This window comes from Garra rufa, chromosome 12 (assembly GCF_049309525.1).
Source record: "Garra rufa chromosome 12, GarRuf1.0, whole genome shotgun sequence".
NCBI lineage: Eukaryota > Metazoa > Chordata > Actinopteri > Cypriniformes > Cyprinidae > Garra > Garra rufa.
The window spans coordinates 3,296,581-3,322,234 of record NC_133372.1 but is presented as its reverse complement, the minus strand read 5'-3'; the positions used below and the strand labels follow the sequence as shown (position 1 = coordinate 3,322,234).

General features: G+C 39.1%; 1 protein-coding gene across 1 annotated transcript; it reads left to right on the top strand.

The window, feature by feature from the left end:
- The first annotated feature begins 960 nt into the window (after positions 1-960).
- On the top strand, positions 961-24,447 carry vstm2lb (V-set and transmembrane domain containing 2 like b). The gene is made up of 4 exons (XM_073852315.1): positions 961-1,126; positions 21,320-21,507; positions 22,532-22,576; positions 23,116-24,447. The coding sequence occupies exons 1-4, from the start codon at positions 1,027-1,029 to the stop codon at positions 23,470-23,472; spliced, it is 690 nt and encodes a 229-aa protein (XP_073708416.1). The 5' UTR covers positions 961-1,026; the 3' UTR covers positions 23,473-24,447.
- Positions 24,448-25,654: the final 1,207 nt, after the last annotated feature.

Genomic DNA, 25,654 nt, shown 5'->3' with positions numbered 1-25,654 from the left:
ATGCAAGCAAAGACCAGTAAAGCAATGTAATGCTGCTCAAACAAATACTAGAGGTTTGCATTACAGTATTTTTAGGAATCATATTAATTACTGTAGTATGACAGGTAGAAACATTTTATGCATTCTTATCACTAATAATAGTAAAAATAATAATAATTCAGACTTCGGACTTTGATCTAATGGTGCATTTAAGGATTACTGTTAAGACTAATTTAGTTGAAAAGGTGAAATTATGACTATGTATTTAAAAGTCACTTTCATTGAAGCAAAGGTGGCAATTTACCTTTTCTCCAAAAAAATGTAATCTACAAAATGATAAAGAATGTACATTTAGTGTCTTTTGATTTTAATGTTTTTATTAGTTTTATTAAGGTGTTGTAAATTAAATCATTGCAAATTCTATTGTAGCTGTATGATATTTTGTTCATGAAACTTAGCTAGTTTTGTTGTAAATTAAATTTACAGTCAATAAAGACACTAGGCTACATCTATAGCACATCCGCCGTATTTTCTTACTGACACACCCTCAAAACGAAAACTCAGTGCTTGAAGAAAGTTGAGTTACAACATCGTTTGGCTTCATGTGACATCTTATAGCCTAAATACAATCTTTCCGACATGACTTGAAGGCACCATATGGTTGTTCTGTAGTTATGCGTTTGCAAATAATGACACCTGATCATCTGTGCAACTTGCTACATTATTAAATCAAATGTATTGGTCATAATTCTAAGCAATAACTGTAGAAATGTTAAGCCTACACACATAAAATGTGATTTTTACTTTCATATTTTTTTTTCTAATAGTCTGATCAAAAATGGTTCATGAACTAGCCTACCTTATATCGCTCCGCCTAATTGATCTCTCAGCAAACCGCATCACACGCGCCCCTCCTTCGTGTGTTCCTCCGCCACAGCCGCGAGGGCAATTAGTGCGCTCCGAAGCGTGACGGAACACAGACACCGACAGACACGAGCGCTCAGGTGCTGCTTTACCGGCAGGATCTGATGAGTGCATAGAGCAGAAATGGGCTCGTTTGGAGAGATGCTGTGGATTATACACTCGGTGGGACTTTATGCCCAAATCAGCGCGAATTTGGCAGTGGACAATCAGGTATCTGGAAACGGTAGGTGTAAGGAACGGAAACAAACGGAATGGCATTAAGTGTGATGGGATGTGTCTCAAACGAGCTGCCTGCTTAGCATTTCTGGAGCATCATATATGCATGAACTGATTTGGGACGCCCAAAATACTGTCTGTGTAGGAAGCTAAGTAAGTTTTGATATTCTTTTGCTGATTTTATGAAGTTTTTTAATTTAACATGAGTGAATATTTGAGTTTGAAAAGTTAAATGTTTTTTAAATTAATCTTAAGTCTCATTGGAGAGAAAAGGTGCATCTTGCATTTTAAACCCAAGCCGTATTAAAACAATGTTGTAAATACAAGAAAGACCCGGGGCAAGTTGTCACAGATATATTCAAGTACTGAGTTAAAATTCCATTTAGCCCACACATGCATGTTTTATCTAGCAGTGGCCTAGTTAACACCTATTTAAAACAGTCTTAAATAGAATAATTTTTTGTGAATTCTGCTTTCTCTAAAATCATAATATTAATACTTTTGTAATATGTGCAACGAATGAACAAAATAAAACAACACTGACGTTCATTAAGATGAGAAAACGAGTATGTGTCATAAATGTGAGGTTAGGGCTAGTTGTCATAGTTTTTAATTTTATAAAGAGATACTTTTTTAATATTAAGTGGTCAAAACTTCAATATTTTGTGTGTTTACTTAATACATTTTTGCCGTTTTATTAATTGTTTTATATTTAATTTTAATACTAGTGAATATGCATTTTAATGCTGCATTTAAATTGTTTTTCTGTGTATATTTAACTAAAAAGCCTCTATTAATGCAGGTTTCATTGACAACATGCACCAACAGTGGAAATCCTAAATATTAACCAACTTTTGGAACAAAATTTTGATTTATTCCTTTAAGCAGCATAAACATACATAATCAAGACCCCTTCAATATTTTATCCTAATTTAATCCAGACAAAAGTCTGACCAGTTTAACTAGATGGACCAAATATAAAGTGCAAGATCATGACTTATCTTATTGAAAGAATGTGTCCTCCTTGTCGTCTATGATGGTTATGGCAATTCACAGGATTTTTTATGCTCTTTACTGGAAATCCTCTGATGCTGATGGAGTCTGATGTGCAGCGTGAGTTCAGCACCATGCCAAGATGTTATGATGGGCATGAGCAGGACAAAATTCAGTGTTCTTTTTCCACGCTCACAATTATATAGTGTCTTGACATTGTGCTGATGCTTCAATCATGGTAACCAATGTAGATATATTAGATATGAACTAGTCTTCAAACACACAGATTAGATTTCATCACCTTCAAAATTAAATTAAAGGAATCCTCAGGGATTGTAACAATAAAGTCTCAGAATTTTGATAGAATCGTTAATTTAGTTTTTAGTTTTTATTGGTGTAAAAACTGGAAATTTGTGCAGTAATTGTTCTTGATCCTTTTCTTAAAGTAACTAATTTCGTCTGCCATATTCTAGTCATTCTCTTGAGCAGAGCAGCCAATCTTAGGGTTTTGGCTGTATATTTTTGTCTAACTGTGAACTTTTCCTCTTTGTTCTTCTGGTTGTGTGATTGCTGTTGATTTATTCATTTTTTTATTCTGTCTTTGGTCAATACAAATGAGTGCACTGTGAATGAGTTGAGTATTGTTCGGTTACGTTGAAACACATACCACTAGCCTCTCTATTGGGAGTCAATTAAAAGTTAAAGTTAGTCCTGATATCTTGTGTTTTTGTGAAGTGCATGCAGATTGAAGAGTTTCTTATTCTACTTAAGGAAGTGCAGCAACTGTATAGCCGACAAAACATCACAGAATCCATCAAATGATGATATACTGATATATACTGCTGCCATTTTCCTCACTGAAATCCTCAGGATAAAGTCAGGTTAACGTTATTGTTGTTTTTTCATCTCTGCCACAGGATAAAAGATAAAAAGATCAAATGTAATTGCAACGTTTTATCTTACAATTCAGAATTTTTTACTTGCAATTCTGCCTTTTTTCACTTTTTTCTTGCAACTGCGAGTTAATGTCTTGCAATTCTGACTTGTGAAATGCAAGACGTTATTAGTGGGTCAGTGCTTGACAGTTTTGTGAGATGTAAGCTCAGAATTGTGAGAAAAAGGTCAGAATTTAAGTCAGTTATAGCTTTAAAAATATGTTTTGTTCAATTAAAGAAAGAAAAATCACAAAACAGCAGGAATTTATTTGGATTATTTAGAAGAAACATCCAGTATTTTAAAACATGTCTGATGGGAAGATTTGCAGCACAGAATTTGCCATCTCATTGTCAGCTGTGATTTCTCTCCGTGTCTCGGTCAGCATGAGCTGGTTTAATAATGTCTACAGGGGGTTTTGTTGAGACAGAGGGTCCAGCTGGGTGTGACCTCTGCTGTCTGTCTTCGTCTGATTGGAGGTCTTCCTCCAGCTGAGATTAAACCAACCAACCCTTTGTTGAGGTGAGAGAGAACAAATACCATGCTGATGTCAACAACTTCCTTATTTCTCATTCATTATTTCTTCTACACACATTCACTTCCGTCATTCAGGGGTAAACCCGTTGACAATCGCTGTAGTAGTAGGCAATGCTTGCATCTCTGCAGGCAGAGAGATCTGAGCTAACATTGCATATCATTTACTCGTGCAATAAATCCACCAATGAGGTTTTTAAAGGTGAAATCTGACAATGTCACGATGTCGATGTACAGAGATGGAAATGCAACAAGGCATGCCTGAACCTTACATTTTAGTAGCTTGTGATGGATGCTTCTGTGAAACTTCAAAACGTTTGCTAATCATTTGTTTTGAAACAGTGATTAAGAAAACGTATCAAATTGTTGATATCAGTAATTCTGAGAAAATTAGTCAGAACTGTGAGTATATATCATGCAATTCCATTTGTATTTAATGACACATGACCCCCCAGGTAAAAAAAAAGTGCACTAAAATGCACTTTATTTAAGTATACTTAGTACACTTTTCAGTAATGTACTAAAAGTGCTCTATTTTCGCACACTAATTTTGTACTTAATGTACTAAAAGATAGTATTAAGTATATGTTAAGATAAACTTAATACCATCTAAGTGTACTCAACTGTGCTATTTTGAGACACCCTGAAATTGAACTAAAATGTGCTTTTAACATACTATATCTGTATTTTAAAAAATATATTTAGTTAAAACTAGAAATACACTTGAACCCTATTTTTAAACATTTATAAATATATTTAAGACTAATTTAAAGTATAATAGTAATATATTAAAAGAATATTCAAAATGTGAAAAAAGTGTGCTAAAATACACTTTAAGTATACTTAGTACACTTTTCAGTAATGTACTAAAAGTGCTCTATTTTCGCACACTAATTTTGTACTTATTGTACTAAAAAATAGTATTAAGTATATGTTAAGATAAACTTAATACCATCTAAGTGTACTCAACTGTGCTATTTTGAGACACCATGAAATTGAACTAAAATGTGCTTTTAACATACTATATCTGTATTTAAAAATATATATTTAGTTACAACTAGAAATACACTTGAACCCTACTTTTAAACATTTATAAATATATTTATGACTAATTTAAAGTATAACAATAATATATTAAAAGAATATACAAAGTGTGAAAAAAGTGTGCTAAAATACAATTTAAGTACACTTAGTGCACTTCCCTAATGTACTTAAAGTGCTATTTTTTCGGGCACTGATTTTGTACTTAATATACTAAAAGTTATTCTTAAGTACTCCTTAAGATAAACTTAAGATCATCTAAGTGTACTCAACTGTGCTATTTTGAGACACCATGAAGATGAACTAAAACGTGCTTTTAACATACTATCTCAGCATTTCCAAAAATGTATTTTGTTACCACTTATAATACATTTGAAACATATTTCATAAACCTTTAAATATACTAATTATGCATAAAAAATAAACTTACTGATTATTTAAAATACAATAATAATATATAACAAATGTATACAAGGCGTATTTATAATGTATTGCCCACATGTTTTTTATTAATAAAAAATACACTTATTAATTATTTAAAATACATGAATAATATATAAAAAAATGTATACAAAGCGTATTTATAATGTATTGGCCACATATATTCATTAATAAAAAATACATTTGTTGACTATTTAAAATACATGAATAATATATGACAAATGTATACAAAGCGTATTTATAATGTATTGCCCAAATATTTTTATTAATAAAAAATACACTTGATGATTATTTAAAATACATGAATAATATATAATAAATGTATACATAGCGTATTTATAATGTATTTTTTATTAATAAAAATATGTGGGCAAGACATTATAATTACGCTTTGAATAAATTTATTATATATAATTGATATATTTTAATTAATTAATAAGTGTATTATAATGAATAAAAATGTATGGGCAATACATTATAAATACGTTGTCACGAAACGTGTAGGGAAGCAAAAAATAACGTCTTCAATAAAAAGTCTTCAATAAATCCTCAGGCAGAGTAACAATAGACAGGAATGGCGGGAGAAGACGCGCACACAACGAAGGAACATAGGTGTAACGCTTGTAGCCGGACAAAGAAACAAGGAAATCAAACAAACTTATAAAGGGGAGATAATTACAACAACAGGTGGAGGGGATCACACTAATGAGCAGGAAGACCAAAAAAGGGCATGGGAGAAACCAAACAGACAGTCCAATGGGGGAAACACTGGGAAAAACCAAGACAAACAGTCCAAGGGCGTGACATACACTTTGTATACATTTATCATATATTATTCATGTATTTTAAATAATTAAGAAGTGTATTTTTTATTATTAAACATATGTGGGCAATACATTATAAATATGCTTTGTATACATTTATTATATATTATTTATGTATTTTAAATAATCAACAAGTGTATTTTTTATTGATAAAAATATTTGGGCAATACATTATAAATACGCTTTGTATACATTTGTCATATATTATTCATGTATTTTAAATAATCAACAAGTGTATTTTTTATTGATAAAAATATCTGGGCAATACATTATAAATACGCTTTGTATACATTTGTTATATATTATTCATGTATTTTAAATAATCAGTAAGTTTATTTTTTATGTATAATTAGTATATTTAAAGGTTTATGAAATATGTTTCAATCCTATTAGAAATGGTAACAAAATACATTTTTTGGAAATGCTGAGATAGTATGTTAAAAGCACATTTTAGTTCATCTTCATGGTGTCTCAAAATAGCACAGTTGAGTACACTTAGATGATCTTAAGTTTATCTTAACATATACTTAATACTATTTTTTAGTACAATAAGTACAAAATTAGTGTGCGAAAATAGAGCACTTTAAGTACATTAGGGAAGTGCACTAAGTGTACTTAAATTGTATTTTAGCACACTTTTTTCACACTTTGTATATTCTTTTAATATATTATTGCTATACTTTAAATTAGTCATAAATATATTTATAAATGTTCAAAAGTAGGGTTCAAGTGTATTTCTAGTTGTAACTAAATATATTTTTTTAAATACAGATATAGTATGTTAAAAGCACATTTTAGTTCAATTTCATGGTGTCTCAAAATAGCACAGTTGAGTACACTTAGATGGTATTAAGTTTATCTTAACATATACTTAATACTATTTTTTAGTACAATAAGTACAAAATTAGTGTGCGAAAATAGAGCACTTTTAGTACATTACTACGGTGCCCGCCAGGGGACACCTTCGGTTCACTTATGTTTGTCGTGGCCACGACATATAAACTCGTGGGAACATGATATTATGTTGTGGCCACGAGATATTAATTCGTGGGAACGTCATATTAACTCGTGGGAACGTGATATTATGTCATGGCCACGAGATCATTTTGTCGAGGTAACGACATCCTTATGTCGTGGCCACGACAAACATAAGTGAACCGAAGGTGTCCCCTGGCGGGCACCGTACATTACTGAAAAGTGTACTAAGTATACTTAAATAAAGTGTATTTTAGTGCACTTTTTTTTAACCTGGGAGAATTACCACACTCAAAATCAGTTTAAGTGTTAGTGCTAATAATGCATTCATATTAAGTGTACTTAAGTACAACTTTTGGGAAAATGTACTTCTACTACAATACATTACTAATAGATTTTTAATAAAATCAATTTAATGTAAACTTAAAATTACCACACTCAAAATCAATTTAAGTGTTAGTGATAATAATGCATTCACATTAAGTGTACTTAAGTACAACTTTTGGGAAAATGTACTTCTACTACAATACATTACTAATAGATTTTTTATATATTAACTTATTTTAAACTCAAGATTAGTATGTAAACAGTGTACTAAAAATCAACTAATGTTTAAAGCATTTAAAGCACACTTTTGAAAAACACACTAATAAAACTCTTTTGGATGTTTTTTCTGTAGTGTACTTTATTGTAGTACACTAAAAAAATATTTAAGTATTACTGGTATTTAGTATACTTTTGTCAAGTGTACTAAAGTCCTACTGAAGTATAAACATACTTTTAATTAGTAAATTTATAGTGTATAACCATCAAACTTTTATTTAACACAAAAAAAAAACAATGTACTAAAAATGTATTTGCGGGTATTTAAGTGTATTTTAATTGCATTTAAGTATATTTTTTTTTCACCTGGGCCTGGACCACAAAACCAGTTATAAGTGTCAATTTTTCAAAATTGAGATTTATACATAATCTAAAAGGTGAATAAATAAGCTTTCCATTGATGTATAGTTTGTTAGGATAGGGCAATGAAAAGGATGCAATCTGAGGGTGCAAAAAAAAAAAATTAAATATTGAGAAAACTGCCTTTAAATGGTCCAAATTAAGTTCTTAGCAATGCATATTATTAACCAAAAATTAAGTTTTGATATATTTAGGGTAGAAAATTACTAAATATCTTTATGGAACATGATCTTTACTTACTATCCTAATGATTTTTGGCATAAAAGAAAAATTGATCATTTTGACCCATACAATGCATTTTTGGCTGTTGCTACAAATAAACCCATGCTACTTATGACAGGTTTTGTGATCCAGGGTCACATATTATACAGACACTTCACATGTAATAATATTAGATGATTTGTTAGTAGCATTTAACAGTTTATACTTACAATAAAACATTGCAGCTGTTTTGTAAAAGGTGTTTTTATGAAAGTTTGAACTGAGTTTTAGTTGCATATACACAGTTTTGATGACTGTGCTTACAATTTTGTTTATTTAAAGAAATAAAGCATTCACATACAAAAAGCATTCACCCTTTGGGTTACAGAATGCAATTATGCGTTTAATGTAGAACAGTGTAGCCTGTAAAATTAAGAGTTAAAAGGTAATTAATTTCCTTGAATTAATCAAAAATAATATAGTTATTGAATGCATAATTAACTTGATGTGATTGCACCAGCATGCACTTATGCACATGAAATTACATTAGTTAGCATTTCCATGGAAACACGTCTTCGTGAAGAACAAGGAACATTTCAAGACGAGGTTGCTGTGAAATCAGTCAGGGGAAGTACACAGGATGATTTGTAAAGCATTGGCAACACCTACAGCTACTGTAGCGTGCTGTGGCCGTATCATGCTGCGGTAATGCTGCTCTCCTGGAAACCTCATAAAAATAGAAAAACTGGAAGTGAAGTATAAAGAATGAAAAGAAAACATTGTGAAACCCACAAGGACACTGGAACCTGGAAGAAAACTCATCTGCCAACAGATAGCAACCCTAACAAAAGCAACAGTGGTGGGGCTTAATGCAATATTCACATTCATGCATTGTATACACTGCCTATGTGTGACAGTATGTAACATTTTAAACACTGATATGCTACTTTGTTACATTGCCTCAAGTGATGTACACTGTAAAAAATAACCGTGAATTTAACGGTAAAAGGCTGTAAAAATGCTACAGTAAAATAGTGTTAAGTGGTTAACGGTAAGTTCCCTTGCTATATACACTATATTGCATGTTATTTTACGGTAGTATACCATTTACGGAAGTGAAAAAGAATGTAAATAACCGTAAACTGACATTACCAAAATTCCCCTGCTTTACATTTTAAATTTGATGTTTTTTTTTGTTTTTTTTTGTTGAAATAACTGTTTCTTCTTAGATTTTTTTCTGAACAGTTTTGTACATGAGGGTTGTATGTTACACCTAATGTTGTATAAATTATAATGTTTTATTGCATTATATCAGTTTAACGTGTGTTATCATGATGGTGTTTAGTGTTTGTGTACATTACACTCTGCACCTTCTATTTATGTTAGTATTAAAAAGCTTATCACCACCTGCTTTTGGTGGTTATCAGTGTATTAAACAATTTCAGTACTTTGGTAGGTCGGCATATTAATATTATATCAGTTAATGACATTAATTCAAATGTAAATTTAAGCTATAACTGTAAAACTTAAAACATTGCCATGTATTTTTTTACGAAATTTTACAGATGTTTTTTTACATAAATTCTCAAGGCAAGAGAATGCAAAATATTATACGAAAATAATATACAATATAAAAAAGACAATATTATGAAAAAATTAAACATACATTTTTAGCAAAACAAGAGAGAAGAACTACAAACAAAAGCTGTCCTAAATAAAATTGTTGAAAATTCATTTTAAGATTTGTTACATTTTTTGATTGTGTTTTGCGCGTTTTGTGTTTGATGCACACAGAAAATGTGCATTTACATTTATGCATTTAGTAGACACTTTTATTCAAAGCAACTTACTATAGAGGAAAAAATAAATAAAAATTGTCCCTGAGCCAACAATATTGGTAGTACACAATGCCAGGTTTATTAGAAATACAGATTAAGAAATGAACTACAGCAGAGAAGAGATGTGCATTGGAAGTTCATATTGACACAATGTCCTTCAACGCTAGATGGCATTTGAGTGATAAAAGAGCAATCAAAAATCCCAGGGTTATAACAGTTTCTCTAAAGAAAGAGAGAGAGCTGTAACTGCTGCCACAGGTGATTCATGCATGTGATGAAGTACGTACAGCTTCGTCAACCAAAGTATGTTAAAGAGACTGATGTATGGTGATGGAGTCTGTGTTAGTGAAGGGCAGATTTGCTCTCAGACAATAACACTGCTGCATTTTAGACTCTGGATAATTACCTTTATACCAACCGAATGGAGACTGTGCATATTAATGACCAGAGGAACTGTAGGACGCACAGACATTCTCTCTCCAAACAAAGAAAACAGATGGCCACGGTGTACATTCTCATTACAGAAACAAAGAGCAGAAATCAGGGAGTAATTACCACAACGCAAAGGGAAAAGATGTTTATATGGTGTGTGTGTGTGTGTGTGTGTGTGTGTGTGTGTGTGTGTGTGTGTGTGTGTGTGTGTGTGTGTGTGTGTGTGTGTGTGTGTGTGTGTGTGTGTGTGTGTGTGTGTGTGTGTGTGTGTGTGTGTGTGTGTGTGTGTGTGTGTGTGTGTGTGTGTGTGTGTGTGTGTGTGTATAGAGCTGATTGGATAAAATCTCAATATGGAACATACTGTACAGACCAAAATGGCTCAGTTGCTCAAAACTAAGATTATTGGAGTATATTTAGCAAGAAATACCATTACAGTCTTTCTACTTCAAAATTTGCCTTTAATTCAATGTGCTACCTGCTGTTTCTTTTAAAATGTTTGTGAAATTGACTAAATTCACCACCAATGTGTGAAGTTCTCAAAACTAATGAACAATAATTTAGTCAAAATAACTGCTAAAATTTTACTATAATATAAAACGTTTGAATAATAATTCGTATTATTGTAATAATATAATGGCACATTATTAACATTTCTGCATACATTGAACAAGGATTTTCTACGAATTTTGTTCAGCAGCTATATATTCATAGCTTGATTAAAATATGACAATATCAATATTACAGAACCTTTATAAAAATATTACACCACTTAATTAAGTTCATTAGCCTATTATAGAGAGTTAATGGTGTTCGTTTTTTTAATTGCCCAATCAGAGTTTACGTTTAAAACAGCTTTGTAATATACAATACTGTCTACTTCTATGCACATATATTGTACAATGCAGTACAAAATGCAAAGCAATGTCCAGTTTCCAGTACAGTACACTAATTCTAATTCTAATTCTAATCTAAGGCATGTAGAGTGTGTCAGGAGATTAGATGAGGCATGTTTCACAGTGTCCATCCCTGGGGTTAAAAGAAATCTGCTCTGGGAGTGTATAAAGTCTGAGTTGCTTAGTGCTTCCGTTCTGCTTGAATTGCATTATTTTCTTTAAAGCCTGCAATTCAGACAATTACGCGCTTATTTCCTGAAAGGGAGAGCCACTCTAATGCAGCACAGACATGCACAAAATCGCAGTCTGGACTCTTTCTGCTTTTTTATGTTGGTCTTTATTCTTCATTTTTAAAAACAATCAAGACTATGATGCCACCTTTGATTAAAGTAGGCCTATCAGTACTGACAGTGCTAAAAAGCAAATTTGAAACAAAAGTTGCATGTTGTAAATTTTGCTTCTGTTTGCAGTTGCTCACAGAAAACAAGCTTTGGGGAAAAAGTGTGAATTCTGTAAAGCAGCTTTCTGTACGAAGCAGTTTTGACAATTTCTGTTCATCAACAGTATTTTTTCAGTGCAATCAAATGTGTTTTACCCCAGACAGAGAGAGGGAAGTTTTACAGTTGCCTCATTCCTTTTGTTTCTCTAATTAATTGAATGTTAAAATTATATCCTTTATTCTATAATAATATTTTTGTAATTTTGTGGCCATTCTGGCTCAAGCAGCCTACGAACATGTTGCAATCAATTTCTGAACCATTTAAACAGACATACTAAATCCTGATTACATTTTGATTTCTTTGTTTCAATGTGTGTGTTTTTTCATTCATTTTTTCATTGAGATGCTACAGTAGTGTATAATATTGTTTTGTCATCTATTTTTTTTTTTTTGTAGTTTTTTTTCATAGTTTCATTTTGTAAACGAATTGGAAATGTTGCAACTTAGGCTTGTTTTGTCTTTATTTAATATAACATTTATTTCTAAGTGTTTTTGTATGGTTTTCAGTTTTAGTTTTATTTAACCATAATAAACCTTTCACTACAGTAAATATTTTGAATATTATGCCTTTTTCTTTAGTGAATAATGTGTAGCAAAATAATACTTTGGAATGAAATTTATTAGCATTATTGTTATTCTTAATTACATTTAGATGCTGTTAGGAAAATGTGAAATATTATTAGATATTGGTTTCTGGTATGTCTCATTTCTCATCCTATAGCAGCTTGAAACAACATGGCACATTACATGTTAAAGATGAATGTGAATTTTCTTTCTTTTTTTTTGTCTTTTAATAGCATCCTATATAAACAGTTTATATGTGTTTGGAAATGAGCTTTGTGAAGGTTGATTTGTGACAGTACTGATGTTATTTAAACATCAAATCTTTATAGGCCATTCTGGAAAGTTGCGTCATGAGCCTGCCAAAAGAACAGCACACCATGAAATACGGCAGTCTTGTTTTATAAACTGTGCCCTACAGCAGGATGACATGTTTCAGGTGGATATAAATGAGAAATGCTGGAGTGAAGGAGACAGAAAAGACAGAAGTTGAGAACATGGATGAGAGCAGCTGTTGTGTTTATGCAGATTAAGCATGATTTTTGTTTACTTGTGATTTTCATCTGAAAGAGTCCTATGTTTGTGTGCTAGTTCTATATGGCTTCAAAATACTGAAGCCACAGTGTGCTTCTTGAATCATAAATATGGTATTTTGAGGTTTGTTGACCACTGTGCAGTTTCATATCTCTTTGCTAAATTATCAGAAGAGCTTCAAAGCTCTTTAAAGCTCTTTGATGCCCAAGCAAACATAATGAAAATGTTTTTTTTTCCTTAGTTATTTTTTTCATATTTACAGTGCCTTGCGAAATTATTCATATCCCTTCTTTTTTTTTCACATTTTATGTTGCTGCCTTATGTAATTGCCAAATGCAGATATGCAAAGCTTGTCACATCAGACCCAAAAAGACGAGGCTGTAAAGGTGTTTCAACTATGTACTGAGTTAAGGGTATGAATACTTATGCAATGTACTTATTTCAGTGTTTTATTTTTAATAAATTTGTCAAATTTGCAAATCTGGTTTTTGCTTTGTCATTATTATGGTGTATGGAGTGTAAATTGATGTGGGGGAAAAATAAAGCAGTTTAACATAACGCTGCAACAAAACAAAATGTGAAAAAAATGAAGGGGTATGAATACTTTTGCAAGGCACTGTATAGCAGAGTATTTCCAGTCAAGATGCCTAAACCATGATGTTTGTACACAAAGGACTTGACTATGTTAAAATATTTTGAAAAAAAAAAAAAAAAACTGAACTGAATTGTTCTTAATTTGCATCTATGGTCTTTGACGTCTAGAACCTATCCATTCCAAAAAAGGTCTACACACAAGAAAAAAGTGTGGCTTTTAAAAGTGCTGTATATAATTTTTTGACTCAACTAAAGCATAAACACACTATTTTTGCATGTATTATTATTAAACATGCTAAGGTTACATGCTTGTTTCTCCAAAAAAAAAAAAGTAAAGCTACATCCAGTTATTCTGCTTTAAAATGAGTGTTCCGCGTCTGAATGTCTTTTTGTGTTTTGGTCTGTGTGACTCCACCCACTGTCAGTTTGCCCAATAGTATTTCAACACCCTAGGTTGCCAGTTGGAGGAAAACACAGCATATTTCAGCCATGGAAGCCAGTGAACTGGGTCAGAGATGGCAGATTTTAGCCAACCTAAAAAGCTTCTGCATCCATCAAAAAAGCTCTATAACCAGAGGCATATTAAATGAGCTCATCAGCTTACAGTGGAAAGCTTGTCTTCCATTATCAGTTGCACTCATTCCTGTTACATCAATAGATTTTGAGGATGAAGAGGCAGGAGATATTTTGCATGTTGACTGCAGTATCCATTTCAATATTACACACTGTGCCTTTAAAAACTGATCACTGTCTCAAAGGTTCTTTCAGAAACCAGAAATAGTTATTCTATGGAAACCCCCCTGAAACCTTTATTTTTATGAGTATATGCTAATTTAAAAAAAATGCAATCATCTGTCACCAATTCTTCCTTTTAATAATATTTAATTTTAGTCTCTACACTGTAAAAAGTTTTCAACAGTTTCAACTTAAAAACTTAAGTTCAACAGCTGTCTTAAAATTTAAGTAAAATCAACTTAAAAGTACAAGTAATTTCAATTCATAAGTTAAATCAACTTAAAACTACAAGTCATTTTAACGTCTCGGTTACGTATTGTAACCCTCGTTCCCTGAAGGAGGGAACGGAGACGTCTCGTCGAGACCGACGAATTGGGATATCGCCTGGATAGACCAATCTACTTCGTGTGTATACAAACGAGCCAATGAATATTGGCATGCATGATTGCAGCCAGCTGCGGCTGATCACAGCGTGAGCATATAATACGCAGCAGGTGCATGCATCATCAAGGTTTCGCTGAGGAGCTGGGACAGGCCCGGCCGTACAGCGGTGGTACAGGAGCCTCGGCGACGGGACGAGACGTCTCCGTTCCCTCCTTCAGGGAACGAGGGTTACAATACGTAACCGAGACGTTCCCTATCAGTCGGTCCGTTCGACGTCTCGTCGAGACCGACGAATTGGGATCCCTAACAAAGCGCCGTGGCTGCTGTCCCTTCCAGTGTCCTGAGCGGGCCCCCTGGGACCCGTTACTGGCTTTGGCCAGGGGCTCGCATCAAGGAGAGTCAGTCACTGCTTTATAACTCAGCACCATCTATTTCAGTGAAACTGAAGCACTGGGAATATGCGGAGCTCACGTCCTTCCGATAGGAGGTTCGGAGCAATACACATATAACTCAATTCCGGTTTATATGGAAGATTGGAGGTGATTGAACCCTCGTATACTGGTAGAAGTACTACCGGGGAAACACACAGCCTCTAGGGCGCAATGTGGAATTGTAAGAGATGCAACTGAGTCTCTACGTAGAGCCTAGCCCTCTATCGGTTCTGAAGGATTCATCGAGTGAGGGCCTGACGCCTGACGTTCCGCTACGTCGGCTGTCAAGCTCAGCGGAGGAGCTCGACAGAGCTACTCTTAGGTTACTCTGGAGCAGTATAGCAAGCCGACCCAAGGCCTCTCTGTGCCTACCCGTTTGAGGTGAGAACACAGGAGGAAACTGTGTCTACACGAAGGCTATAGAACCTTGTGAACGTGTTAGGGGTCGCCCAGCCCGCCGCTCTACAAATGTCATTTAGCGAGGCGCCACGAGCCAATGCCCAGGAGGATGCGACACTCCTAGTCGAGTGCGCTCTCAGCCTGAGGGGGCAGGGCACACCCTGAACCTGATAGGCCAGGGTAATGGCATCCACTATCCAGTGGGCCATCCTCTGCTTGGAGACGGCATTCCCCTTCTGCCTGCCTCCATGACACACAAAGAGCTGGTCTGAGGTCCTGAAGCTTTGTGTCCGGTCAACGTAGCATCTAAGTGCTCGGACGGGGCAAAGCAAAGCTAGGGCTGGGTCTGCCTCCTCCGAGGGCAGCGCTTGCAGGCTCACCACTTGGTCCCTGAAGGGAGTCGTGGGAACCTTGGGCACATAACCTGGCCGGGGCCTCAGTGTTACCTGGGAATCCGCCGGGCCAAACTCTAGGCACGAATCGTTGACCGAAAATGCATGCAGGTCTCCTACCCTCTTGATGGAAGCCAATGCAAGCAGGAGCAGAGTTTTCATTGAGAGAAACTTCAGCTCAACTGACTGCAAAGGCTCAAAGGGAGCCTGCTGCAGTGCTGAGAGCACTAGCGACAGGTCCCAAGAGGGCACGGAAGGGGGCCTAGTGGGATTCAATCTCCTGGCTCCCCTAAGAAACCTGGTGACCAGGTCGTGCTTCCCTACCGACCTTCCTTCTATGAGGTCGTGGTTGGCAGCTATAGCAGCCACATAGACTTTAAGGGTTGAGGGGGACAGCCTACGCTCCAACCCTTGCTGCAAAAAGGAGAGCACGGTTCTGATCGGGCATCTTCGGGGGTCCTCTCCCCGGGAGGAACACCAATCAACGAACAGGTTCCATTTAAGGGCGTAGGCATGTCTAGTAGACTGCGCTCGCGCCGAAGTAATAGTGTCAACTACCCCTTGGGGTAGGTCACTTAGAACCTCCGCGTCCCGTCCAGGGACCAGACATGTAATTTCCAGAGGTCTGGACGCGGGTGCCACAAGGTGCCCCGTCTCTGAGTCAGAAGATCCTTCCTCAGAGGAATTTGCCAGGGAGGGGCTGTCGCGAGGAGCATGAGTTCGGGGAACCAGGTCCGAGTGGGCCAATAAGGGGCTACCAGAAGGACCTGCTCCTCGTCCTCCCTGATCTTGCACAATGTCTGTGCGAGAAGGCTCACTGGGGGAAACGCATATTTGCGGAGGCCCCGCGGCCAGCTGCATGCCAGTGCATCCGTGCCGAGTGTGCCCTCGGTCAGGGAGAAAAAGAGCTGGCAGTGGGCTGTCTCCGGGGAGGCGAACAGATCTACTTGAGCCTCGCCGAAGCGTCTCCAAATCAGCTGAACCGACTGGGGGTGGAGTCTCCACTCTCCGGGAAGCGCAGCTCGTGAGAGCTCGTCGGCCACACGGTTGAGCAACCCGGGAATGTGAATGGCACGAAGCGACCTCAGATGCTTCTGACTCCACAAGAGGAGATGACGGGCGAGTTGCGACATGCGACGGGAGCGTAGACCGCCTTGCCGGTTGATGTACGCAACGGTCGCAATATTGTCTGTACGGACCAGCACGTGTTTGCCACGTAGGTGCCCCTTGAGGCGGAGCAGGGCGAGACGTACTGCAAGCAACTCGAGGCAGTTGATGTGCCAAGTCAGCTGGGGGCCCGTCCAAACCCCTGAAACTGCCTGTCCGTCGTACGTGGCTCCCCACCCGGTGGCGGAGGCATCCGTGTGAACCACAGCATGCCTGGAGACCTGTTCCATGGGTACTCCAGCCCGTAGGAATGAGAGGTCTGACCACGGGGTGAAAGTCTGGCGGCAAGCCGGAGTTATCTGAACCCGGTGAGAGCCGCGAAGCCACGCTCTCCTCGGGACTCGGCCATGGAGCCAGTGTTGAAGCGGTCTCATATGGAGCAGCCCGAGCGGTGTCACCGCCGAAGCTGCTGCCAAATGCCCCAGGAGCCTCTGAAATTGTTTCAGTGGGACCGCTGTCCTGCTCTTGAACGTGTCTAGGCAGTTCAACACCGACTGAGCACGTTCCTGCGTGAGGCGTGCTGTCTGGCTGACCGAGTCCAGTTCCATACCGAGAAAAGAGATTCTCTGTGTTGGAGAGAGTTTGCTCTTTTCCCAGTTGACCCGAAGACCCAACTGGCTGAGGTGTGCGAGCACCAGGTCCCTGTGTTCGCATAACTGAGCCCGAGACTGTGCTAGGATGAGCCAGTCGTCGAGGTAGTTGAGAATGCGAATGCCCTGTTCTCTGAGGGGAACAAGGGCCGCCTCCGCGACCTTCGTGAAGACACGGGGGGAGAGGGACAGCCCGAAGGGCAGGACCTTGTACTGATATGCCCTGCCTTCGAACGCGAACCGCAGAAAGGGTCTGTGGCGCGGAAGGATTGAGACATGAAAGTACGCGTCCTTCAGGTCGATCGCTGCAAACCAATCTTGGGGACGGACACATTTGAAAATGTGTTTCTGAGTGAGCATTTTGAACGGTAGCCTGTGAAGGGCCCTGTTCAAGACGCGCAGATCCAAGATCGGTCGAAGCCCGCCGCTTTTCTTGGGTACTATGAAGTACGGGCTGTAAAAGCCTGTCCTCATATCGGCTGGAGGGACCGGCTGTATCGCTTCCTTCGCCAGCAAGGAAGCGATCTCTGCACGCAAGATGGGAGCATCTGCGGCCCTGACAGAGGTGAAGTGAATCCCTCTGAACTTGGGAGGGCGCCGGGCGAACTGAATCGCATAGCCGGAAGTGATGGTCCGAAGGAGCCAGCAAGATGGGCTGGGAAGCTCTTTCCAGGCCCCCAGAAAATGAACAAGCGGCACAAGGGGGACCATCGGCGTACCCGCGGGGGAGCAGCGATGAGGGGGGCAGGGCCCCTGCCTCACAGTCTCGTTGCCGGACCGGGGCGGGGTCAGAGCGTCTGTATGTTGAGTGTGTGAGACGCTTACCTGCGTATGAGCCGATGGTGCGTGAGTAGTCCGTCTCGCCGTACTCTCGAACCGCCCATCGTCGCTCGCTGGCGAGGGGGGAGGACGGGTGAGGCGCAGGGATGACCTGCGCACTCCCCGTAGTCCCACATGGGGACCCAGAGATAGAGAAATTTGCTCTTTTGTCGAGTATTTGGGTACCACCGACCTGACGGTCGGTGGCGGGGAAAAAACAAACAAAAGATTCTCCGCCCGGCCCTCCTCCGGGGGAGGGAGTGGTGCGGTCACCATCTCCCGAAGAGCAGCATCCTCCATCTCTGGGTCGCCCGTCTCAGGGTCTCTTGCTCTTACGCTTCCCACTGGTCTTTGTGGGGGCCTGGACGGGCTGGGCGGCTGCCCGGCGACCGGCTCCACGGCGCCGTTGTGAAGGCTGCTGCGGTGGCTGCTGTGGAGCGGAGGCGGAAGCCGGGGGCCGCCCTCGGCGACGAGCAGACTGGGGTGCCGCCGGCGGACGGGTGGAGGCAGCAGCTGTACGCCGGGGCAGGATGTGACTGATGGCCTCAGTCTGCTTCTTGGCCGCGGAAAACTGCTGGGCAAAGTTCTCCACAGCGTCGCCGAAGAGGCCGGTCTGGGACACCGGAGCGTCGAGGAACCTGGTCTTATCGCAGTCCCTCATATCAGCCAGACACAGCCAGAGATGGCGTTCCTGGACCACCATGGTGGACATGGCACGACCCAGAGACCGCGCGGTCACCTTCGTCGCACGTAGCGCGAGGTCCGTGGCGATACGAAGTTCACGGAGAACTTCTGGGTCGTGACCACCCTCGTACAGGTCTTTCAGTGCCTGGGCCTGATGCACCTGTAGCAACGCCATAGCGTGAAGGGCGGAACCAGCGGAGCCGCAGGCCGCATAGGCACTGCCGATCAGAGCCGACGAGTGCCTACAGGCCCGGGACGGGAGCGACGGATTGTTGCCCCGCCAGGTGGAAGCGGCGCCCGGACACAGTTGCATCGCAACCGCACGCTCCACCGGCGGGACGGCCGTGTATCCCCGCGCTGGTCCGCCATCAAGGGTGGTTAGGGAGGAAGTCCCACTCGAGCGGTTTCGGGCAGTGAAAGGTGCCGTCCACGTTCGGGTGAGTTCTTCATGCACCTCCGGGAAGAATGGCACCGGGGTGGGGCGCTGAGAACCAGCGCGGGCCACCCCGAGATACCAGTCATCCAGCCGGGAGGGGTCGGGACGTGATGGAGGGTTCCATTCAAGCCCTACCCTCTCGGCGGCCCGGGCAAGCATAGCCATCATCTCCGGGTCAGTATCGGGCACCGCTGACCGCCCAGTGGACGACAGTGTGCCCTCCTCCTCCTCAGAGAGGTCTGGCTCTCCCCCCGATGCTGCAACCGACATCTGTTCGTCGGGGGGGGCCCCAAAAGTAACGGGCGGTACCCCTAAGGGAGGTCCAACCCGCTCCCCTGAGAGCCCCGGTGGCGACGGAGTGTCGGTGGAAGGAGGAGCCCCCGCCGATGGAATGGGCGGGGGGTTCCTCACCGTCACCGTCAGACCGGGCAGCCCTCTGCTTCCAGCGACAACGCCCCCCCGGCGTTTGCCTGGAGGAACGTTCGTTCTGGGCAGAGGGACTGGAACCCCGCCCCTTTGCAGGAAACGGAGTCTGGTCCGCAGCTCCGTGATGGTCATCCCCCCACAATGAGGACATGACTCATCCACGAACGCTGCCTCAGCGTGTTGTAAGCCCAGACACGTGAGGCAGTGTGCGTGGCCATCACCCGGCGCCAGGAAACGGCCGCACCCAGAAACGCACGGGGAGAAAGGCATGACGCCTCGTCTTTAAAAAGACGCTCAACCCGTGGAGCTCTTTTTTAGAAATTCACTCTTTTCAAAAATTGCTCTTTTAGGAATTTGCTCTTTTAATGCTGAGGCGCACAGGGGAGATGGCCGCAGCAACACAGAAGGTGGATGGTGAAGACCAGCTGTGTGCTTCCACTCGACACGGAAGACCACGCCGCTGAAGCGCCGTGCCGCCAACACAAAAGAGACAAAGGAAGGTGAGTGTTGCTTCTTGGCTCGTTCCACAATAATGGTCCAGCTCCGAAGCGAAAGCTTGATGATGCATGCACCTGCTGCGTATTATATGCTCACGCTGTGATCAGCCGCAGCTGGCTGCAATCATGCATGCCAATATTCATTGGCTCGTTTGTATACACACGAAGTAGATTGGTCTATCCAGGCGATATCCCAATTCGTCGGTCTCGACGAGACGTCGAACGGACCGACTGATAGGGAACTAATTTTATTGTCGTGAGTTAAAACGACTTGTAGTTTTTAAGTTGATTTAACTTAAGTTCAGGAGCTGTCTTAAAATTTTAAGTTTTTAATTTTTGCAGAATCCCAAAAAGGTAAAATTTCAGTTTCCAGATGAAAAGATACACCTGCGCTAGTAAAACACCAACAACTTTTATTCCTTTTCACATGAAGTGTAATTACAAAAGCAGATTAGCAATCTATAATGATGTTTTTATGTGGTTCCTTGCACAATCCTTGCAAAGAGAGAAATAAATATCAGAAGGGAATGAAGACATGGAGAACATTAGTTTGCAGAAGCTGTTTCTCAAGAGAACATTTGAGTCCCTTTAGGCAATCAGCAGACACACAGACTCTATCTCTGTATGTGTGTGTGTGTGTGTGTGTGTGTGTGTGTGTGTGTGTGTGTGTGTGTGTGTGTGTGTGTGTGTGTGTGTGTGTGTGTGTGTGTTTTATACCAATGAATTCATTATATTGTTTGTCCTCAAATGTCTGCTTAATTATCTCCAGTCCTTTTGCAATTAATTAGTTTTCCTGAGCATTGGACTGTTAGACCTTTAAACACACAGACACACAAATACACTCTCAAGTATCTCTGTGAAGAGATTCACAGAACCAAGAGCTGATAAATAAGAGCAAGTTGAATACTAGTCACTAAAATAGTATAGTATCAAGTGTATGTTTTTAATCTCTTTCTTTTTATTTCTTTCTTTCTTTCTCTTCAGCTCTATTCACTGAGGTTCCTCATGATGTGGTCTCTCAGGCTGGAGATGATGTGGAGATGGCCTGCTCTTTCAGAGGTGCTAGTTCCTCCTCCGTCTCCTTGGAGATCCAGTGGTGGTACACCAGACACAGCAGAGACTGGGCGGAGCAACCAGCATGGACAACCAATCAGGAAAGCCTGTTTTTATTTGTTTAGGGCCCATATTCACAAAACATTTTATCTTACCACTTAGAGTTCTCCTAAATAGCAGTAAAAGATTTTAGCTTTCTCTTTTTAGTTTTAGCTGCTGAGACAAACACTTACTAAGTAAGAGAGAGAAGTCTTAAGCTAAGAGTAAGAGCGGGGTTGACCTCATTGCTATGGATGATGTCAGCATACTTACTATCTATGCACACAGTGATTGGCTGATACTAGGGGAAGGGTCTCTGTCAGAAATTTGTTCATAGAAATATTGTAGAGTGCGATATTATGTTGTCAATCAAATATGGGTTTAACAAAAATGTTGCCATGTTCAAATAAAGATTTTAAAATGCAGGCTAAGTGTTACTAATTAAAGTATATGTTCAGCTAATTGTCAGCCTCTTACATGTGTGCTTCTCCTAAACAATTAGCGGATATGCATATAAACAGCCTTTTAATTAACATAAGAGAAAAATCATGGCTTACAGTAAGACATGCAAATGTAAAAGAAAACCAAACTGGACACAAGAGCAGCTGTTACTTCTTGCCCAACTTGTTAATGAAACCAAGGATATAATAAAAGGAGAATTTAGAGTTGGGATAACCTCCAAAACCAGAAAAGATGTGTGGAAAAATGTGTGCAAATAAATGTGGTGGGTTTCTAAAATGTTTACATTCCAAGGCAGACTGCTGGCAACAGCCATTTTAGGATAGTTTGGGATTTGGTCTAAGTGACTTAAGAGTCCTCTTCATTACTCCTAATGTTTTATGTCTTGCACTTTTTGTTGTTTTTATCTCTTTCCTTCATTTCTTTAACAAAGATATGGAATGTTTTGAAGCCATAAGTTATGTGTATATATGTGTGTATATATATATATATATATATATATATATATATATAAATATATATATATATAAATATATATAATTGACATATGGCTATTTTTATTGACATGAGGAATTTTATTTTTTTTATTTTTCAGAATATATGAAAATTCAGTACCTGGTTTTAAATACTGATGTGTGTCTACAGGTGGTTTCACAGGAAAAAACACCAAAGGGAGCGACTAAAATAAGTGTGAGTTTTGGATTTAGAAATTTATTTTAATTTTGACAACAACAACAAAAAGTGTTTAGATGATCAGGGTTACATATGCGTTATATTTTTATGTATTCTGAAAGAGATGCGTCACATCTGTTGGGATCTTATTAACACATTAGCACATTCTGATCAAAATAATACTTGTTTCTTCTATTTTCTTGTTGAAGTTAGTCACTTTTGGCTATTCTTTTAATTCTCTTTTTAGTAATTCTGCACTGTAATTGAATTCTCATGAATTCTTATTCATGTCCTTGACAGCAATAAACAAGAATACAATTACAAAATATAGCCCATTAAGTTTTTTTTTTTTTTATCTGTCTGTATGTTAATGTGTTCATTCATTTTACTTTTTGTGAGAGAATCTGTCGTTCCAAATGTGATTTCGCACATAACGGTGCACATAAACATTGATCGGTTTTCTTAATTCCCAAACTAAATTAGCTTAAATAGACCTGCTTTGTCAATATTTAGCCGAATGTTTTAGTTCCATAATCATATTCTGTGTTTGTTTTAAGGTGGTGAAAGTGGTCGGCAGCAACATCTCACATAAGCTTCGTCTGTCTAGCATCAGACCATCAGACGAGGGGACGTACGAGTGTCGAGTCATTGACTTCAGTGAAAGCCGAGCCCAGCGGCACAGTGTTCAGGCGTATCTGCAGGTACAGCCAGACATCCAACAGAAACACAACAGAGATCAGAAGATAGAAGAGGAGAACACATCAGAACAGAACACAGGTCTGGAAGAACATCAGAAGATCCACAATAAGAGAGAAGAGCAGAGGATGCGGCATGTGGCCCATCAGTTTCATAAAGAGGATCATCATCAGCTCCACGGGGGTAACAAGACAACCAATCAGAGAGCAGAGATTTAAAGACAGATTGACTGTTATGCTGAAAACTGCACATGTGAAGGGACATCTCGATAAAACTAGAAGATATTACAAACCATATCCTGACACAATTTGTCCACATAATTAGCGTTAGTGTTAGTTTTATTGCACATTGAAATTGTTCTGATTTGTGCTGCTTCTGTTAAGAGGAACCAGTGATGTGTAGACTTAAAGGGACAGTTTGCTTTCTTTAACATTTACTCATTCTCATGTCATTTCAGACCTCTATGACTTAATGACTTAAAGTGAAAAAAAAACTTTTTAAAAAATGAACTCACTTTTGGAAGTAATTCTGTTTGCTGGTCATCTTACAAACACTAGGAGGTCAGCAAACCTTTTTTTTTTGTGTGGGATGCCAACACATTAATCTAAAAGTTCAGGTTTGACTCAGGCTGATGGTCATCTGGTCACCGTAAGGAGAGGAAAAGGGTAAAATGAATAAAACAGAAGCAGAAATGAGAGGTGATTATTAATGACTGAGAAGAAATGAAGAGGGTGAAATTAGCTGCGGGCAGAGACTGGAAAGTTAATTTATTCATTAGAAAGGAAGGACAGACAAGGACTGAATTTAATGTATTATGTTAGTGATGTTTACATTTAATTATCTATCCTGCTACACATTTTATTTGTACGTGATTTTCATTTGTTTTGCTTGTATCATGGCAAAAATGTGTTGCGCACAAGATGTTAGATGACTGTGTGTGTGTGTGTGTGTGTGTGTGTGTGTTTTATAAGACTTTGAAATAGATTTGCATTTGTAAATGGGCTTTTCAATGAATGTTAAACAGACAGTTAACTGTTGTTAAAGTGATTTTAATGATGCATCTTCTGTACATCTTTGTTCTACTTTAATGTTCAGTATGGAAGCAGATGTTTCAATTATGTAACTTTATGGAATTTCTGAAGATATTGTCACTTGTTTCAATTAATTAAGTCATATAAACCTGTTAAAAATAACGATTAAGGTTTTCAAAACTTGATTGATTGTATTGTGTTCAGAAATATGATGCAGGTCTGTTTGTGATGTGCGTGTTTTGCATGCATCTCTGTTTTAGGTTCAGTCTGAACATGTGCATGATACAACACTGCCATCCTCAGGATAAACCTATAATCAGATTCATTTAAAAGATCCCTAAAAATATGATGATCCCTTTTCAAAAAAGTCATTGTTAATTTAATATAAAGGCAAGCAATGAGCAATCCCTTCTGAAAAAATAAATAAATAAATACATTTAAAACCAGTCTAGGCTTTAGAGGGGTTGCCACTAAAAGACCAGCTTAAACCAGCCCACCGGCCTAGGCTGGTTTTAGCTGTTTTTTCAGCAGGGATATGTCCCAGTTTAAAACAAAAATGGTGCGTTTTTTCAAAAACACCATGAATATCACTTCCACGTAAGGACCAAATTGATATGGCTCTATTTCAGTGTTTCTGCTTCGGTCTGTGTGTGTTGCATAGGCCCTATTACATTGCTATGGAATTAAATTGGTTGTGTATTTCATGTTACTACTCTGTTTGAGGGAATTAATGGTCAGGAGCAGGACCCTGGTGAAAAAAACAAAGCTAAAACCAGCCTGGTTTTAGCCGGTCAGCAGGCTGGTTTTAGAGGGGTTTTGGCTTCTGGTCATGCTGGGAAACCACCAGCTAAAACCAGCCTGGGAGACCAGCTAAAACCTTCAGTTTAAACCAGTTAAGACCAGCCAACCAGCCTAGGCTGGTTTTAGATGTTTTTTCAGCAGGGGAGTTAAGCAGGGGTCTAAAAAATGACAAATTGTGGATTAAGATCATTTCTCCCTTTGACCAAAAGAGGTCAGTATTCACTGTTCATGCTAAATAAAGTTCAGGCGGATAAAGTCATGTGAAGGATAGTTGACCACAAAGCTAAGTCCAGTCATTAATTACTCACCACCATCATGCCTTTTCAGGCCAAGACAGACAAACCACAACCTACATCAAAGAGAGGATTTTTGTCCATTAAAAACCAATGCTCCAGAAGACCTTGATTATCTGGTTCAGGTGTGTTCAATTATAGTTGGAGCTGAAATCCAGGCCCTTTGTAATGTGCTTAGAGACATTACAAGTCTGGTGAACTATGTCTAATAGCTTCTGAGTGGAATAATGTCGTTCTGGCTGTGATTGATGATATCAGAGCTGCCAGCTGCAAAG